Source organism: Hemicordylus capensis, chromosome 3 (assembly GCF_027244095.1).
Source record: "Hemicordylus capensis ecotype Gifberg chromosome 3, rHemCap1.1.pri, whole genome shotgun sequence".
In the NCBI taxonomy this organism is placed as follows: domain Eukaryota; kingdom Metazoa; phylum Chordata; class Lepidosauria; order Squamata; family Cordylidae; genus Hemicordylus; species Hemicordylus capensis.
The window spans coordinates 192,688,786-192,708,500 of record NC_069659.1 but is presented as its reverse complement, the minus strand read 5'-3'; the positions used below and the strand labels follow the sequence as shown (position 1 = coordinate 192,708,500).

Genomic DNA, 19,715 nt, shown 5'->3' with positions numbered 1-19,715 from the left:
AAAGTTCCTATTCAATTTTAGTGAGGTGTTCCCTGCTCCCTCTCTTCAATGCTGCATCAATTCAAAAAACATCTTCGCTCATATATGTTGATATATGAGTGAATATATTGTATATCAAGCAACCCTGAAGAACTCTGGAGCAGTTTAGAGTTGTATTCTCTTTATCTAAGCCACTGAAGAAAACCACAAGGCTGAAATGCATTTGGCAATCAGAGATTATTTATCATTTCCATATTTAAGTGTGAAATGTTAGATAGTTTGCTTACATGTTTATGCTTTAATTTTTTTTGCATGTTTATGCTTTAAAAATAATTTGCATGTTTATGCATATGTATGTTTATACTTTTTTTTTTTTTAAACCATGCTATTCAGCAGCAGGTGGGTGGGAAAGGGCAGCACAGTTGCAGGGAGCCTTCAGAGTGCCGGTGGTGTGGGTTTCTCTGCAGTTGAGCAGGCATGGAATGGGAGTGGGGAACAACTTTGCTCCTCTCTCCTTGCTGCAAAAGGCTTTCCTGCTTGCAGGAGTATCTCCTGGAGCTTTCCCAGACAGCAGGCTTTACTGCAAGGCATTACTCAGAGGTTTTCTGCGAGGCTTTACTGAGAGTTCAAAGTTGCCGCAAAAAACCAACGCAAAAAGTGGATTTTTAAAACCTTGATTTAGAATTGGGCTACGCTCTAACAGGCGATTAAAAACCCAAATTTTATGTGAATTGTGTGCTCCCTGATAGCTCACAAGGACTTTGGGGTAAATTTGTCTGGAGGAGATGCAAATGAAAAGTTGGGTGTGAAAAACATCCCTGAAGGTCAAACAGTCCTCAGGAACATATTCCTTCAAGTGGGAAAGTCTTGCACAGTGAAGAGAGAGAAATGAACATCACTCCCCCTCCCTTGAGCGTGTGGTTGTGGTGCAGCCCTTCCTCCGCCCACCTGCTACTGCACAGCAAATGGATCACCATTTATAATTTTATTAGTAAATTTGGTATTGCTTAATAGAGATGCTGGCAAACCTCTCCAAGCTTTGGTTTGAGAAGAACTTTAGGCATTTTAAAAGGCTGAGTTGAAAGGAGAATTGAATTTTTCAAATTTCCAAAGTTCTTTTATTTTCAGAAAGGTTTACCAATGTTTTCTTTCAAAACCCTCAACATTATTTGATAGCAAACATATCACAGTAAAGAAAAAATAGAAGACTAATTTAATCTCTTTTTATAATTTTTTAAATTATGTTTAGCGTAAGTCTTAAGTATCACTGTAGATCATAAAGAAGAAGGAAAAGCACACACAGATGTTTGAGATCTAAAAATGCTTTTTGAATCTTAGAAAATAGAAGTTTATACTATCTTACTTGTCTAAGCAAATTTACGAAAAGCTTTTCTACACAACCAGGCAGCATTTTTCCTGAAAAGAACTTTATTACAAGTCTTGAGACCATGCCAAGCCTTTCTTGCCAGTAGCTCGTTAGATCATACTCACACTTTTTTGAGCCATGTGTCCACCCTAAATTGGCATTTAAATGTGCACTGCAACTGCACTGAGCTCTCAGAGCTATCTGAAAGGGGGCCTTCTTTCTCAAACGCTTTTCTTCCAAATCCCTTTGTAAATTCAATTCGGGTCTCTCTCAGCACAGCACCCAGGAAGCCCCATGGATAGGGATGTGCACAAACCCAGGAAGCCCCATGGGCAGAGATGTGCACGAACAGTTCGGAAGTCCAGCATTCAAGCCGGTTTGGAGGTGGGGGGGTCCTTTAAGTGCTAGGGAGGTGCCCTTTCCTGCCCTGCCGCTTTCCCCCTACAGCATACCTCCTGGTCAGCATCGTACTGGAAGTGGCCGAAGTGAGTGTGCACGTGCACACACTTTGGCAACTTCTGCTACGACACTGACTGTGGCTGCAGAGAGGTATGCTGCAGCCCCACGCCAGCAGTGGGGGAGCGGCGGGGCAGGTAAGATAACCCTCCCTGCCCCTAAAGCTCCCCCCCACCTCATAGAAGTGCACAAACCAGTTCGTAAACAAGTCTACCCATGGGTGGCCCACAACTGCCTCTCACTCCTGACACATCCCCAGCACACAAAGGTGGGATAAGCACACACACACACACGCACGCACAGCTGCAAGATAGGGGGTAGTGGAGCTTGCCCTTGCCCAGGGGTGTTCTTGTGCTGGTACCCAGCATCTCAGTGCTGGATAACCAGCTTTGCATACAGAATGCCTCAAAGAGAGTTCTGCCTGAAATTTTGTAAATCCACTGCCAATCTATGTACACCTGGCTCACAGTCAGCCCTTCAGAGGGTCCTGCACTCAGGAGCCCACAAATGTAGGCTTACCTCAACAGCTAGCCATTACTTATGGTTGTTGGAAGTGAAGAACTCTGCACTGGCTCATGCCTCAGTGACAGAGGGGGACAGATTAGTGAGTCAGATGGCTAGAGGGGTCAAAACATTGGTCATCCCTTCTCTACTGCTCTGACACTATCCCTTTGATATGTAGATTGCTACTCTCAGGGACTTCCTTCCTGCTTGCCTCTTCCTCTTTCCTTTCTTCTCCCTTGCAACACACATGCTCCTCTCTCTCTCTGCACTATGTGTGCAGAGATGCAGAAACCATCCCTCTGCATCCAGCTAGATAGATAGATTAGAGATCCTATCTCTCCACTGGGCACAACTGTTTAGGAACTCTACAGTGAGGTTTTGGTGTGACAGCCAAGCCACTGTTCATGTCATTAACCATCAAACATCAAAGTCGCCATGAGTCATGGGGTTAGTGTGGGCATTTGTACTGGCCTGTTTGAGGAATAACATCCTGTTTGTAGCAAGTTACGTCTCTGGAATTCAGAACAGCTTGACGGACATCCTGTCTTGTTTTCAGGTGCACCATTTTCATCAGCTGGCACCAGAGGCATCCCTATGACCTGACCCGATGCCCAAATGGCTGTGGAGTCTTGGCGCGTAGAAGCACATTAAGCTATATTAGCTTCCCTGGCCCCAAGCACACAGGGTGCCTACAGTAGGAAGTGGAGGGTTTTCCAGGCCTTTAGGTAGGAGTTGGTCAAGACTGGCCCGTGCCCATGGAACACCTTATTCAGTACCTAGTACATCTGAGGTCTCTGGGTCTATGGAGGGTCACTTGGCAGCCCTAGCCCCCTCCCCCCCCCCATTTCTTTTTTTGCAAAAGCTCAGGGCATTCCGGACAACTTAGAGGATTTTAGGATTAGGTGCATACTGGAGGGATGGTCTAGGGAAACTCCCGCCAAAGCTGATGAGCGTAGGCCACTTACTCCGGAGGCGGCACAGAGTGCTATTGGGCAGTTTGACAGCATCTGCCTGTCTCCCTATGAGGTGGCGCTTTTCAGGGTGGTCACGGTTGTAGCATTTGGGGGGGCTTTTAGGGCCAGTGAGCTTTTCCCTAGGGGATGGTGGGGTCCTTTATCCAGGGTTGTCCAGCTGAGGGATTTCATTTTCCTGCATGGTTCAGTTAAGCTGCAGGTGAGGTACTCCAAGACAGATCAGAAGGGCAAGGGGCAGTCTGTTGAGCTAAATTGTAGTGACAATCCTGCGCTGTGCCCTGTGAGGGCCTTGGAGCATTACATTGCCCTGCGAGGAAACGGCGCTTGGTGCCTTTTCATTCATGAGGACGGAAAGCCACTCTTCCAATATCAGTTTTGGGCAGTGGTGGGCAGATCCCTGGCAGCAGCAGGGATCTCCACCAAGTGACTGTCGCTTCACTACTTCTGCACTGGGACTGCCTCGGCGGCTTCCTGGCTGGGATTTCTGGGCATGGCCATTCAGCGGCTTGGTCATTGGCACTTCAGCATGTACAAGCGCTACTAGGATCCCTGCCAGCAGTCAATAGTTATTCTTCTCCCTACAGGACCAGTGCAGCCAACTTATCGAGGTTGGGTCCTCCTCCTGAGTGATTCGATTGTGTTCTGGGCCCACAAGACTGCGTATGGTACACGGCTCGGGATGCAACTAGGGAAGTGGGCATCGATCTACTAGATCAATTGGAGGGGTATGGTACTTGTCCAATTTTTACCACTTGAAAGGGAATTATTGGAGGTTAATCCTCCACCAGACATTTTGTTGGTCCATATGGGGGAGAATGACTTAGTTATGCAAACAGGGCTTTCCATCATACACAGAGCATGGGCGGACCTGGCATTAGTACTGGAGTGGATCCCTAGAGTGATAGTGCTATGGTCTGACATGTTGCAATGCAGGGTTTAGAGGGGAGCTAGACACCTGGGTAACATAGAGAGCCCATCATAAGATCAATGCCCATGTGTCCCATTTTGTGCAGGCCCTTGGAGGTGGGGGGTTCACACACCCTGACATTGTGTTTTTGGTTTCAGAATTATTTAGGAGTGATGGAGTCCACCTTTCACCCTAGGGCACTGGAGTTTTCTTAGAAGATCTTAGGAAGGGATTGGTTGCTGTTTTGCGTGGTTGGTGGGAGTTGCGGGGTGCTAATTGGCTAGCCCCCTCTGTGGCAGGTACAGTGTGGGGGGGAGTAACATCTGAATTTGGTGAGCACCTTCAGGTAAGCATTTGGATATGGATCGGACAAGTCAGCTCCTTAGAGGTTGGGCAGTTCAGGGAACTCTGGCCCAGTCCAATCTGCTAGGTCAGGCTAAACTCCTCTGATATGCTGTGCAGCTGCCGGGGTGGTGGTGGTTGCTGCTATGGCAGAGACCTGACCTTAGGTCAGCTAAGATGGGCAGCTTCTGCTTTAGAGCATTGGAGCTGTCTTGGAGCCAAAGTGCGTCACCCGTCTGCTTTAGGCAAGCCATGTCCTGTGTGTGCATGCCTTTAGATTCTGCACTGTAGGGGTGGAGAGCCAATCGCAGTTTACATTAAAGTTATGTTTGAATTTATTAATAAAATTGCGGCCCCTTTCACCATACAAACATGTCTCGTGTCTTCTTGGAGTGTGGGAGCAGTCTGGCTGCCCGTGGCTCAAATGAGCCTGTGCAGCCCATTTGACCCAGCCCCATGCAAGAAGCATGAGGCTTGCAGGGAGCTCATTGGCTCTAGGGCCCATGCAGGGGTGGGGTTTGAGCCCCGCTCCCTGTGCCAGCACCCTTCCATCTCAATCCGTTCCTTTCAGGCACCCTCCCTCCCTTCCCTGGGGTACAGTCTGTCACAAGCTCACTCGACGGAATACGCTGGCCAGAGATATATGCTGCAATAGCCAGTAGGTCAGGTTTTAGTCTTTTATTGCTAGAGAGGCAGGTTTAACAGTCTTACCAGGGATACAGGAGTGAGGAGGGAGAAGCCCAAATTCCATGGTCACAATCTCTCAGACAGAGGCTCAAGCCGATTTGATGTGTTGTTTCCAGCAGTTGTTCAAGGCACAGGCTGCCTGATTTATAGTCAGTGACCATGTGCACTTAATCAACACTCCATCCCTGCCAGCTGTCATAGATTCAATCTGCCTCCCGCAGCCTCCTCACGAATCGATCACTCCTTCGTAATTCTCTCACCCGTTGCTGGCGTTTTCCGTGTCTGCGTCCTTGCGGAGATAGTAGCCGTTCAAACTCTGGCTCAGATCCAAACCTTTCTCTCTCAAGGTCACTTGGCCCTGCTGGCCCCTCCGGAGCCAAACAATCACTCTGGCCTGTCTCAGTTATCTCCCCATTCACATCACTGGGCCGCTCCTCCTCATGTGCCCCCCTACCTTCTGGTAAGTTGCCTGCCCCCCACTCCTCTCCAGTGTCCTTGAGTGGGGGCATGACACAGTCTGGGTTGCCGTTTGGGGCTGGGCAGGAATTTTTTTGGTGCTCACCTGATTGGCCCTTGGTGCACATCCTTTTTTGCCTGCCTCTGATTGTACCCTTCCTAGTTAGTTAGTTGAGGTTTCCTTCCCAGTCACAATTTTTGGCAGGTACAGTGCAGTGGGGAGTAACATCTGAATCTGGTGAGCACCTTCAGGCAAGCATTTGGATATAGACTGGACAGGTCAACTCCCTAGAAGCTGGGTGGTTCAGGGAACACTGGCCTTGTCCGATCTGCTCTGTCAGGCTAAACTCCCTGGATATGCTGTGTGGCTGTCATGGGATACTGCTATTGCAGAGACCTGACCTTAGGTCAGCTAAGATGGGCAGCTTCTGCTTTAGAGCACTGGGGCTGTCTGGAGCCAAGGTGTGTCAACCATCCACTTTAGGCAAGGCATGCCCTCTGAGTGTGCATGCCTTTAGCTTCTGTATTGTAGGGGTGGCGAGCCAATCCCAGTTTACATTAAAGTTATGTTTGAATTTATTAATAAAATTGTGGCCCTTTTCACCATATAAACATGTCTCATGTCTGGGTGTGGTACATGTCTCTTGGGTTGTGGGAGCAAGTCCCCTTTGTTCCCATTTAACCTGGGAACCCTTTGGGAATTGACACCCTATTGCTCACTCCCACCCCACTATGCCAACTACATATGGCAAGCCCTGTGAAAACTATTCCTTTCTCAAGCACGCAACCCCAGCATGGCAATACACTAGACACCCAATGGCTTGACCAGATGCTTCCCCACAGCAGCAACCCCCCTCGCCACTCCACTATGTAGGCTAGCATCTCATGACAAATCCCCTGGACAGCTACAGACAGTAGCAGCTCAACCATGGCCATGGCAAACTAAGAAGTCCACACCACTGTCAAGCAAGGAGAACTCAAGAGTGGCCATAGCAGCCCCCAGAAACCAGCACCAAAGAAGCTCCAGGCCATGGCATGGAATGACAAGGAAACAGCCATTCCAGTGGATCTTTGGATAGACCAGGGTGTCCAAAACAAGATTGAAGAGCTATTCCTCAGCACCACCATGTACCACCATATTGCAGAGGAGATGGCACGTTGTGGATATAAGTGGACAGGGGAGCAGTGCCGCGTGTATATAAGTGCCCTCCACCAAAGGTTCAAAGATGTCATGGAAACACAAACTCTCCAAAGGTTCAAAGATGTCATGGAAACACAAACTCTCTGACATGCTTTGTTGCTAGCTGTGCTTATTGTGCCTGGCTCCCAGGAGTCTCCCTGTTTGCAGTGGCCCCTCCAGGCTTGGAGATTGCACTTTGGAGCTTCACAACAACATGAGCTCTCAGTTTATGGCCCACATGGGGACAGGTCACTTAGTTGGCAATAGGCTAGTTGCCCCTAGATTTGGCTGCAAACAATGCAAATTGGAACAGGGATCAGATGCCTACCCCCTCCCTATGTGGGAGCCCCATCTAAGCAGATCCCAGAAGTTAACTAACTAAGGTTAACTTTCAATCAAGGCCACTCTGCACTTAGAGTGAACTGCTTTAACTCCCCTCTTCTTTCACAAGACATAACGACACGCTAATGAGCTGATTATGCCAGGTAGGAAGAAAAGCAGATAAGGCAGCAAAACAATGGTCTCCCCATCACAAAGTAGATGAGTCAATGACGTAGACTCGTTGACGTAGTGTCAATGACGTAGATGTATCTATTGAAATTATTGATACCTGGAGAGCCCGCCCAGGCACAGATGCTCTTTTACGCACCTGCATACTCTTATTTTTCATCACAAACAATAGTGTGAATAGACTTCCACACTATTCATATGCAGGTGTCCCACATAGCTGAGGGACCACCTGCTCCCAAGGGTTACTGCCCACTTGAAGAGGTCATCTGAGGGGGCTCTGCTCCGGGTGTCAACAATGAGGGAGGCTCGGCTGTCATGCACGTGGAACAAGGCCTTCTCTTTTGCTGCCTCCAGACTCTGGAATGCTCTCCCGGTGGCTATTCGCTCCTCAGTCTCCATCACAGATTTTAGAAAGAGTGTAAAATCTTGGCTTTTTGCCCAGGCTTTTATTTGATTCTCTGCTGCTGCTCTTTGTACTCTATATTGCTTTTATGCTTGTGTTTTAAATTTTTTAATCAGATTTGTTTTATATTTTTAGCTTAATATTTTAATTGTGTCTTTTTTTGTCTTTTTTTACAATCTTGTTTTTAAATTTTGCTGTAAACTGCCTTGGGATTGTTTTAATGAAAGGCGGTATATAAATGTAACAATAAATAAATAAATAAATAAATAAACAAACAAACAAACAAACAAACAAACCCACACTGGGTGTTGAATAGCACCCCAAGCAGCTCTTCACTGTCCCTGCCTAACAGTTCTTGACTTGCTCTAATGGAAAGCTAATTGCACATGGGTGCAGTTCTCACTGAACAAGGTGTAGGTCGATCGGTCAGTCAAATAGGGTTTTGTAAAAATATTTGGAATGTTGTATATAATATAAAATTGCTTGAATCTCACTCACTCACAGACTGTTTGCATGCCATAAAACTCCCACACCAAGCCACGGAAGATAGAACACACACAATTTTTGGAAGTAGGTTCCAGATCACACTACTTTTAAAACAAAAATCCAAAACCCCAGAAAAAATGATTAATGTCCTGGAAAATGTGGAAACACTCTCCCATTGAAACGTACAAGGAATGATAACTCATAGAGCTAGGTATCATAAAGTGTAGAGTAACAGAGAGATAAGACATTAATATGCTTGCAAACCTCAAGCCAGGGTATGTGTGTACACGTACATATGTATGTATGTACATGCAGTCACTACATATATTTACTAACATGATGCATAGCATTCCAGCACCAGAGTGCTCCACACTGGGGCTGCTGCAGACTCATAAGGGAGCCCCAACACTGTTGAGAACAAGCGACTGCAAGTGCTACTGCAGTTTCCCCCATTTTCTGCAATGGGAATGACTGCAGTAGTGCTGTTTATGTAACTGCTTGTCCTGAACAGCGTCAGGGCTGCCTAATGTCTGCAGCAGCCCCAGCACAGAACATTCCAGTGCTGGAACACTGTGCATCATGTTGGCTCTAATTTTTTGGACTCTGAAACCCATTAAAGAGTACCCAATATATGCAAATTGACAAATGACACACAACTGACCATTAGTATGTACTTCACCTAGAAAAGTAATCACTTCCACATTCAGAAATGGCACCTTTTGTGTGCATGCAGATTAGGCTCCTGAGTACAAAATTAATTTCTGACATGGCCCCTCAGGGCTGCTGCTCCAATAACAGAGATATGGGAGAATTCCTGTATCTTGTCAGAAGGAAAACAACATAACCCTGCCCCATCATCAATCATAAATTCAGGAAACAATCCAGCAGATCACAAGTTATTTTAGCTAGAAGCCTTTTTCAGATATTTGCACCATGGGCAAGTGATTAATATCAGAGCTGAACTGAAACTTCTTTATAGAACTTTGTGATAAAAACTGGGGGCACTGAGGGAGGGACTGGGAGGTTTTACGAAATTGCCCTTGACTCACTTTTTTCAGTGATGCTGCCGTATTTTGGTTTTGGCTTGTGGCTGTAACATTAAAGAACTTGAACTTGCCATATTTTGTGGTTCTGATTATGGTGGCACCCAAGAGTCTCAGCAGTTGGTAGAGACACCACTGAGACACACTTTGGAGAGAAACCATGGAAGCCACTAACCACTGAGACTCGGTCTTAGGTTCCACCATCATGCAGGCCACATTGCCAGGAGCGTAGGGAAGCCACTGGAGGCCCCGGTTCAGCTCCCTGTTGCTGCCTCCCCAGCCACGTCTTATGCATCTGACATCAGACACAGGGGGCGTGGTGTGCTCGCAAATGGAGCCATGTGCCCCATTTTCAAGGATATTCCCAGCCCTGCCAGGAACGCGGATCCTTGCCTATTAAAGCAGGGAGAGCTGCTCCAGGCCTTCCTACAAATGCGGCGCTGGGCAGAATATGCTTGAAAATTGGGTGGTGTGGCTCCATTTGCAAGCGCACCATGTCCCCTGCATCTGATGTTGTTGGAAGTGAAGGACTTTGCGCTGTCTCTTGTCTCAGTGACAGTGGAGGACAGACTAGTGAGTCAGAGGGCTAGAGGGTCAAGACATTGGTCATCCCTTCTCTACTGCTCTGACACTATCCCTTTGGAATGTAGATTGCTACTCCTAGGGACACTTCCTTCCTTCCAGCCACTTCCTTCCTCTCTCCCTCTTCTCCTCCTTTCCTTCTACCTTGCAACATGCAAGCTCCTCCCCCTGCACCATGTGTGCAAAGATGCAGAATCCATCTGCATCCAGCTAGCTAGCTAGATTAGAGATCCTAACTCCTCACTTTCCTATCTAGAATGGAGTTCTCTAATAAATACCATTTATATTGATTTGGATCGATGAACTGGCTCCAAGTTACTTTACTCTCAGCATACACGCATGCCTAACCAAATTCCACTGTGTTGTGCCTCTGTGCACTCTGCTATAATGAAAAAAGGATTCTCTTACCAGAGAGAATTCCCAACAGATGTCAGATGTAGGGGGCATGGCTGGGGTATGAGCCATGGCCCCTGAGCGCGGCAGACCAGGTTCTTTGTATCCATTCGTGCAATGGTGGCTCTGCCTGTGCACATTGCTCTCACTCTGACTTCATGAGAACACTGTATCATTTTGCTATCCATCATCATATCTTGAAAAGCCCCAGGTGGACCAGAACAATGAGTCTGAAATGCATTACTTTTCATTTTTCTTTGATTGACCAGCAGGTGAAATTTAGTTTAATCAAGAAGCCAAGGGATTATTTCACGCGTGCATATTCATCACCATCAGATTAAGACTCTGATTGTGTGATTTGGCCATCACAATTTTAACACTGCATATAACACAGAAATGACGGAGATTATTAATTTGCAACCATTCTCCCCCCCCCAATGTTTATGCAACAGGAAACACCCTCCCTTTAATGAAGAGCTATTCAAATGTGATTTTCCATTTGAAAAGATCTATCACCAAGAATTTCAGTTCTTGTCTGCAAGAATGCCCAATTTAGAAAACTGTAGTACTTCCTCACACAGGTTTATTTTGAAAAAACAAATAAGCAGACCAATTTAGCTACCCAATAACATTAGTGTAGCATATTTTCTCAGAAAAAGAAAAGCATAAGTGGGGTGGGGGAACTCAATTTGCCCTTTGTGTAGTGACAGAAAAAATCTCATTGGTACATATTCAAAATAAGATTTGTCTGTGCCTCCAGAGTACCTAAGAGGAAGAGAGGCTGATCACCTTAGAGAGATGGTAACAAACTTTAGGCATTTTATAATGTAGCCCTGAGAGTGTTAGATTCCATATTGTATACATTACCATTCTTTGGAGCAGAGAGATAATCTTTCATTTCCTCCTCTTTCTTTGGGGTCAGAAAACTATGGTGTTCAGAAGTTGAATTCCACTTTGCTTCATGATCTTTTGGACAGCTGTTGCAGACAGAGAAATTGAATGCCTCAATAAATAGCAGATAGCTTGTGGATGCAAATAGCTAGACAATAAAGCTAGACAATAGTGGTGAAGTGTGTAAAGACATGTAAAAGGTCTCAGGTTCAGTCTCTGCAGTTAAAAGAATCTCTGGTAGGAGGGCAGAGAAAAACTTCTGCCAGGTGATAATGGGCTAGATGGATCCATAATCTGTCTCATTATAAAGGAAGCTCCATATGGAAAGCAGTCTAGTGGCTTTTTAAAGAGCTAACAAACTGATGCATGTGTCCAGATTTCTGGTGGTTTCTGGCCTGTTTTTTTGTTTTGTAAACAGTAAATAGATAAAGCAGTTGGGTACCACAATGGGGAGAGGGTCCTGATCCAGATCACTCCCAGCTTGGCACCAATGAGTGCTTTTTTCTATTTGTAAATGAAAAGTAGGACATAAATATAGTAAACACACATATAAGGCTTCTCTCCTATCTACTATTCCTGTTTCTGCTTTCTTGGGTTTGTCTTCCAGTCCCTCCAGATACCTGAGGCCTCGGTTGCTTTCATTTCAAGCAGAGTGCTCACTGGGACAGAAGTAATACCTCACAATGTGTAGAACACATTGTCAGGCAATGGCTGGCCCAGGCCAGGCTGCCGCTGGGAGCATCTGAATGAAGACAGACAGAGCAGCAGGATAGGGCCAGTTTCTCTCCCTAAATAAAGAGAATTGCCACATTAAAAGCTGCCTCTTTGCCAAGTTAGCAGGGTGAAGTATTACAGGGTGAAGTATTAACTAGGGCAAAGTACTTCAATGTTTAAGAATATGTTCATTCTTCAGTAGGTAAAAGCTTCTGAATTTAAAAATGGCTATTCAAGGCTGGCTTTAGAAAGAGCACACCACATTGTGGGTGCTGGGCAGAGGTGCTGCCACAGTTTTTACTTCACTGTACTAAGTTTTGTCTTTGCTACAGGGCTTACATGCCCTTTAAGGTAGGGCTTCTCACATTTTTTGAAAAATAAAATCAAACTGAATTTTTTTGTCTTGTAAGTGCAGATAGCAACCAAATGAATTGTATCAGAATCTTGTCAAAATTCATTTGGTTTCCTTCAACATTCTTACAGAGGTGTTTGTCTCAGCAGGATACTCCAAATGCTAGAACATGTTTTGCTTTAATGTGTCTAGCCACTCTGGTTAGCACCTTTCCCCTGAAAGATACTATGGAATTTCCATCCTCTTCCATACACTCCACCTGGAATAGCAAAATAGAAATCCAGATTGTAAAAAGAGTGGTACTGCTACCTTGTGGACTCCAGCTGGAAAAGGCAGAACAATAGGCAGGTGATGAAATTAATGCTAGAATTGTGTGTTGCAAAGATGATATCCCACTGTTGTTGAAGAGTACAGAGGACTTTAAGGAGCCTTTGTTGATCAGAAGTGGAAATGGACATGCAGTAGAGGATGGCTCGGTTTAAGCTACTATACAGAATGCTGATAACTGATTCCTTGTGGGGGAGAACCGTCTCTATGACCTGTTAGAACAAAATAAAGAGAATCAGAAATATTCCGATCAGAACCAAGTTTTGCTTTTGACCACCACTGGCACCAAGGGTTCTGGCCTTAGCACATAATGGACAAACACTTTCAGGGAGCAAAAGCAGGTCACCTGCCTTTGACTTACTGCTAAGAATGCTTTCTTGTTCAGTATAAGTGTGGATAGAAGGATATGCCTCTGGGCTTCCTAAAATACCTTCCTTGCTTAGTAAACTTTCTTGCTTCTGGTACATTACTTGATGGGTAACCAGAAAAAAATGCCCATGAAAAAAGCCCACAAGAAAATTGCACACAGAAAAATCCCCACTGTCATAAAAGCACACAAGAAAAATGCATATACGGAGCATTGCTCACACTGAAAAATGCCCACACAGAAAAATACACACATATAGTAATTTGAAATGTGCAATTTCAAGTACCATAAGTATTTATAATTGTAGATAACCATTCATCTCCCTGTTATAAGAATGAATAGGTATTACCTATATTTTATCTTATCGATATCTTGTGATTAAAATATTTCATATTCATATGCTCTTGAGTGCAAATGTTTCTCTCTCTCTCTCTCTCTCTCACACACACACACACACACACACACACACACACACACACACACCCCACAAACAGATAAGGCTTGGGCTGTTTGTTTTACTTTCCTGGGAGAAGATAAGCCCAACAGCCAGCAACTCCATTCTCCTGGTGGCAAATTGCAGTAAAAAGTCAGAGTAGGGGCGGAGCACAAGACCCCAGGAGATCAAATCAGGCTGCTGATGCTTGCTGATGCTCCCCCTGCTGGGAAACAGCTGGAATAGCAGCAGAAAGTTAAGCTACCCCTTTTTATGAAGCTGCTGCTGCCAAAGAACAGCCGATCTGGATCCAAATTCACAGGGGGTGCAACTGCCCCCTCGCACCCCCTCTGGATCTGCTCCTGGACTGGCGCCCCAATAGATACTCATTCCAAACACATCAAGGAAAAGACGTTACTACGCTCCAACGAGGGAATTTTTCTGTGTGGGCATTTTTCGGTGTGAGCAATTTTCCATGTGCGCATTTTCCTTGTGCACATTTATGACAGTGGTTTTTTTTCAGTGAGCAATTTTCTTGTGGGCTTTTTTCATGTGCGTTTTTTCCCCATAGAACCTACTTGATGTCTTGATATTTATCATCACACAAAAATTGAAAAGATATCTTAAAGGGGTGGGGGCAGAGTGAGACCTCACAGCAGAGACATGACTGTTCATCCCTTGCCACCATGAAGTCTTGCCCAGAGTTTTGCACTTTTCAGAATACAGTTGTTTACTTATTATTAATTATTATATTACAAAGATGAGTGAGCTTCTGGCAAGATTACCTTAGATCTGTAAATGAAATATTTTATTTCCCCCAAAACTAGAAACAACTTGTGTGCTCATCAAAACCAATCTGAAAGTCAAAAAAGCAGCCTCATAGCAAAGTGAGGCAGAAATATCTCTCTTGCTGATCTAAGAGTATTGTTTAAAAGAGTGCACCTTGGAAAATAAGAAGAAAGGGAGGGAAAATATCACCTGCCTCCCACCCCCCCACACATAGGGATTCCTCATTCCTGAATTTGTCTTCAAGAAAAGATGAACTTTACAAGGCCCAGAAGTTTTCTTCAACTCAGTTGAAAATGCAGGTGGAGAGTCAGTTCCCTGAATATAACGCAGCTTCCCATTAGTTTTAAGCTTAGTTGGAGAAAAATTCCTGGAAGTAGATTTAGATTAGACATTATGGAGAATTTCCTAATGATAAGAGCTGTTTGACAGTGGAATGATCTGCTTTGTTCAGTGATGGGCTCTTCTTCATTGGAGGTTTTCAGTCAGTGGCCTGACAGTCATATGTCAGCAATGCTGTAGCCATTTCCTTTAATGAGCATGGCGTTGGACTAGCAGAACCTAAAGGTCCCTTCCAACTCTAAAATGCTCTGATTTTATGTGCAATGAAATTTGAATTCAAATGTGCATGATTTCAAGTTACATCATTGCTTTTAAAGGGATGCATATCGGAATGCAAATCTGAATGCAGACAATAATGTTGTTCACATGACCTTCCTCCTTGGAGCCAGGAAGGGCTGGTGAGGAGGTAGGCTCCTACCGGCCTCCCTGCACATGATTTCCCTTCCTCTCAAAGCTCTGCCACTTGTGTGGCACATAAATGGTGCTGCGACAAGCGGCAGAGCCAGGAGCCGGAGGAGGAAATCCCCTGGCATCCCACCATGCACCACTGCTGGGTGCTCTTGCTGTCCAGCTCTGTGCACACTTGGGCTGCAGGCATTCCAAGCGTGCACATGCCTGGGGGAATGGGGTAGAAGGGATGCTTATGCAATTCTACCTCACTATAAACCTGGGTACAAAACCCAGGCTACCCCGGTGAAGGGCGCCAGAATCAGGAATGATCCCAGCACTCCACACAAGCAGCTATAACTAGGTAGGACTGTTTAAGCCTGGGTAGGGCTGCTCATGTGAACAACCTTAATGGCTTCCTACTCCATTGCTTTCAGATGGATGTATCAAAATATGAATCCAACTGAAAACATTATGGAGTAATGCATACACCATAATTATTCTTAAATCTCCAGATATCTGACATACAGCCACCCTTTCCTCCTTCAACCAGCTTGCAGAAAACTATGTAAAAATTGATTTCCCCCCCTGATATATGGAAAGTAAATCCATTTAAAGACATGAGGAAGCTTCAGGATAAGTGTCTGCTGCACAGGAACTGCAATATCTGGGCTAGAAAACAAACCTGTTGAATTACTGGGGGCTCCCAGATAGATGTGCCATGAAATAAAGATGTGATATAATTAGACTTGATAGTAACCAAAGAAAACCATTACCAGCACCAGTTGCTCTACAAGGAATTGGATGATCTTGGTAGGGTCTGCAATGAACATTCCTGCACAAAGCTTTTCTGTTAGCTTCTGGGTAAAATAGGAAACATTCAATAGACTCAAAGGCACAGCCAGCTCTGAAGCAGTTTTGGCATCACTATTCCCTGCAAGGCAGAAAAGAAGGTTGCATTTCAGGAATGAAGTGAAATAAAAGGAAGGGACAGAGGTGTGCCTGCCAATCACAGAAGTGTCTGTCATCAAGCTTGCAATGATTGCCTCTTCAGACAAATGCTGTAACTGTATGAAATACTTTGCTGGATCAGATGAAATACTACCCAGTCCTGCATTCTTTGCATGAATCCCTGCAGGCAGGCACTAAGAGGTCCGTCTGATATTGGACAGTAGTCTAGCCATGTCTTGCATAAATTCAGACTGCAAAGATGCCTTCCTACTCACCTCTTAATGGCACTCACCCCTTAAAATGGAAGCCTTCCCATCATCTTGGCCAGCTACATGGAAGATATCTATTATGGAAAGCAATATCTCGGTCTGGAAGCATCTCTTCTGCTCAGTGGTGGAGTTCTCTGCAGAAACCTGCACAGTAAGATATAGAGTGGAAATCTTGGTTCTACCTCAGGCAAAACACGGCATCAGTCATCTAGGATCCAAAGTAGGAGCTCAAAACACTCCCACTGATCATGGGAACACTTCCACACCCATCATCTATCATATGCCTTCACCTGCATGTCCATTATACACATGCCCAGAATGAGTGGGCTCCACACACAGGTGGATATCATCCTGAGCCTACTCCATGGCTCCCAAGTTGTAACACCTTTGCTTACACACTGCCCAGCAACATACTATGTCACACTCACCTATAATGTCCACCTATACCTGTCCCATGACCTCTTCAGCACACATGCCATGCCCAGCAGCCCCAGACTCTACCAACAGATGTTGGCAGAGAGACTGGCTGCCCATGCAACACTAGCATGGGATGCTACTTGTCCACTAGGATTGTGCACAAACCAGTTCAGCTTTCCTTTTATGGAGCACTGAACCGGTTTGAAAGTCTGGTTTTTGAGCCAGTTTGGAGGCGGGGGTTCCTTTAAGGGGCAGGGAGGGTGTCCTTACCTGCCCCACTGCTTTCCCTCCACTGACACGCTCCCCAAAAGCACTGCTGTGGGGCTGCAGTGTATCTCCTTGCAGCCCCAGTCAGCATTGTATCAGAAATGGCTGACACGTGTGTTGGACATTTCTGGTACAACGCTGACTGGGGAGTGTCAACTTGGGGAGACAAGGAAGATGTGGGGCATGTGAGTGTGTGATTGTGCAACATGTGATGGGGGAGGGGAAAGTGTTGGACAGGTGGCCCTCTCCTCTGAGGATGCCCTCAGACAGGAGGGATTGTTGAGTTCTGTCCTATAACCCAGGGCTGCACAACTTCATTCCTCCGTTTTTGGAGGACAACTCTCATAATCCCCAATCACAGTGGCCAATAGTCAGGTATAGTCAGTGGCCAATAGTCAGTTATAGGTCAACATCTGCAGGAAGGTCAACGTTGAACTGAACTCCCCGTGTTAGCACCCCAGGGATGGTGTTAATCAGATAGAGGGAAATAAATTTGTGCTGGCACAGGGAGGAGATGCCAAGTTGATGAGGAGAGGAAAATTGATGGGTGGGCATACTCTTCCCTGATAGGTCAGACAAGGCTTTCTGATTGCACAACTTGCCTGCCTGTGCAGTCCTGGACAGCTCCTTTCTGCTTGGCTGTCTTCCAGCCCCTCTGCTGGGGTGACTTCCAGGTCAGATGGGTTACAACATGGCTGAGCAGTGGGCAGCAAGGTAGAGATTAAGATGCCTGCCACTTACTCAGACACCTCCTTGCCAGGCCAAGCAGTTCAGAAGCTCCCACAGGCATCCAAGAATGCTCAAAGCTGCTGCAGCTGCTCTCTGTGACTTTGGGGCCATGGGATTTGGGGCTGGTGACATCATGAGCCCATGCCCGACTGAGGCTGCTGGAACAGCATCTGGGCCCTTAAAGGACTGGATGGGTGGGGACCGGGCTGGCAGTGTCTGGATGCAGCCACCCCTGGCCGAGGGAAGCGATTGTGTGTAGAGCTAGGTGGCCAGATTTGGCTTTTTTTAAAGCCAAATTCTGGTTTACGGCCCATTTGACCCACGAGTATACCCCTTAGGTTCTGGCCACCCTGGTGTAGAGCGGCAGAGGACTCCAACAGGAATGGTGATCACCAGTTCTGCCTCACACCCCATCTTGGATGGAACCTCCTGTCCTCTCAACAATTGTGTGAACCAGCGCAATAAATATCAGTTATGCAGAAAACATCTAGTGGGGAAACCCTAAAGAAGAATCCTATTCATAATCAAATTTATGTTGCAGTGTTTTTTAAAAACTGAATAAGCCAGTTCACCTTGCAATAGCTGCTTGCCATCTGCCATTAACAGCTTGGTCTGTGTAAGGGATGGAGCAAGCTCAGTGGTAGAGCATCTGTTTTCCATGAAGAAGGTCCCAAGTTCACTCCCTGGCATGTCCAGGTAGGGCTGAGAGACAACTGCCTGTAACTTTGGAGAAGCTGCTGCCCATCCACGTAGACAATACTGAGCTAGATGGACCAAGGGTCTGACTCGGTATAAGGCAGCTTCCTATCTGGTGGGGGGAGCTGTTGGAGGGGAGGAGTGGTAGGTGAAGGGAGTTTTCAACACTTCTTGCTTGCTACTTCTCAGACTCTCAAAATGATTTCAAACGCTGCTACTAAATGCGTTAGCTGCTAATTTCTTTTTAAAACTATCAGTCAGGGATTCTTCAGACCACGTTGGCTGCAAATGCCTGCCCTTGGGTTCTGCTTCAAGGTGGATTTGCCCTATGCCCTCTTCTCTTTACCTCCCATCCCAATCTAAGCAGAACACAGCACCAAGATACTATGGTTACCAAATGAAATAGACCTCAAGAAGCAGTTCCAAAGGGTGCCACTGTTTCTGGGCAGAGACAACAAGCAAGGTTTCCATCAGAAGGAGGCGTATGAAGTCCCACACTTGCTTCCTGGCAGGGTGCAAGTCTGCACAGCCCCTCTCACTGCAAGAGGCAGCAGCCAGGCTGTCGGGAGATGAATCACCCTCACAGTTGCCCTGCAGAAAGAGAAAGGTTAACTGTGAGACAAATGTGTGTGTCTATATTCAGGCTTCATTTTTCACAAACGAAGGGCAGCACAGAGCACAAAGAAGGTTTAATAGCAATAGCAATAGCAATAGCAATAGCACTTACATTTATATACCGCTTTATAGCCGGAGCTCTCTAAGCGGTTTACAATGATTTAGCATATTGCCCCCAACATTCTGGGTACTCATTTTACCGATCTCGGAAGGATGGAAGGCTGAGTCAACCTTGAGCCCCTGGTCAGGATCGAACTTGTAACCTTCTGATTACAGGGCGGCAGTTTTACCACTGCGCCACCAGGGGCTCTAATAGGACAGATTACTGAGGGTCTTTCCAAATGAGGATTTTCTTGAGCGAGGAACAGCTCAATGCTGTACAGCTGACATTCTCCAAATTATCTCAGCAGGGAAATCCGGATGCCCTTTTCCCAGCACTTCAGACACATGGAAATTGCATTTTTCCAGGACTCAAACAACCAATTATTGTCTCCTACCCCACAATTCAGCCGGCAAAATCTCCTAAGATGTGAGGGTGAACATGTTTTGGATAAACCAGAAGGGGACAGAGTAGAGCCAGGAGTTGAGCAGAAGAAAACACAGGACAGCTTGCCAAATAGGTCAAATGATGGTAAGGGAGATAGCACACAGCAACACCTGGTGAGGGATAGGTGTCTGTATACCAATGCCAGAAGCCTCCAAGCCAAGATGGGTGAGCTGGAGTACTTGGTACTAATGAAAACATAGATATAGTGGGTGTAACAGAAACCTGGTGAAATGGTGAGAACCAGTGGGGCATGATTATTCCTGGATATAAACTCCATAGAAGGGACAGGGAGGGGAGGGTTGGAGAAGGAGTGGCGCTGTATATCAAAGAAGGGATAGATTCCAATTAGTTAGAAAA

At 45.9% G+C, this 19,715-nt stretch overlaps 1 protein-coding gene across 1 annotated transcript in view; it reads right to left on the bottom strand.

The window, feature by feature from the left end:
• LOC128350960 (WD repeat- and FYVE domain-containing protein 4-like) overlaps positions 1-19,715 on the bottom strand; it is a 286,030-nt gene that overhangs the window by 153,854 nt on the left and 112,461 nt on the right. Inside the window, exons 22-26 of the mRNA XM_053309906.1 lie at positions 18,605-18,787; positions 16,111-16,231; positions 15,644-15,801; positions 12,535-12,764; positions 11,136-11,245 (exon numbers count right to left, since the gene is read on the bottom strand). Of these exons, the coding sequence (XP_053165881.1) occupies positions 11,136-11,245; positions 12,535-12,764; positions 15,644-15,801; positions 16,111-16,231; positions 18,605-18,787 (802 nt within the window). The remainder of the gene's footprint in view (positions 1-11,135; positions 11,246-12,534; positions 12,765-15,643; positions 15,802-16,110; positions 16,232-18,604; positions 18,788-19,715) is intronic.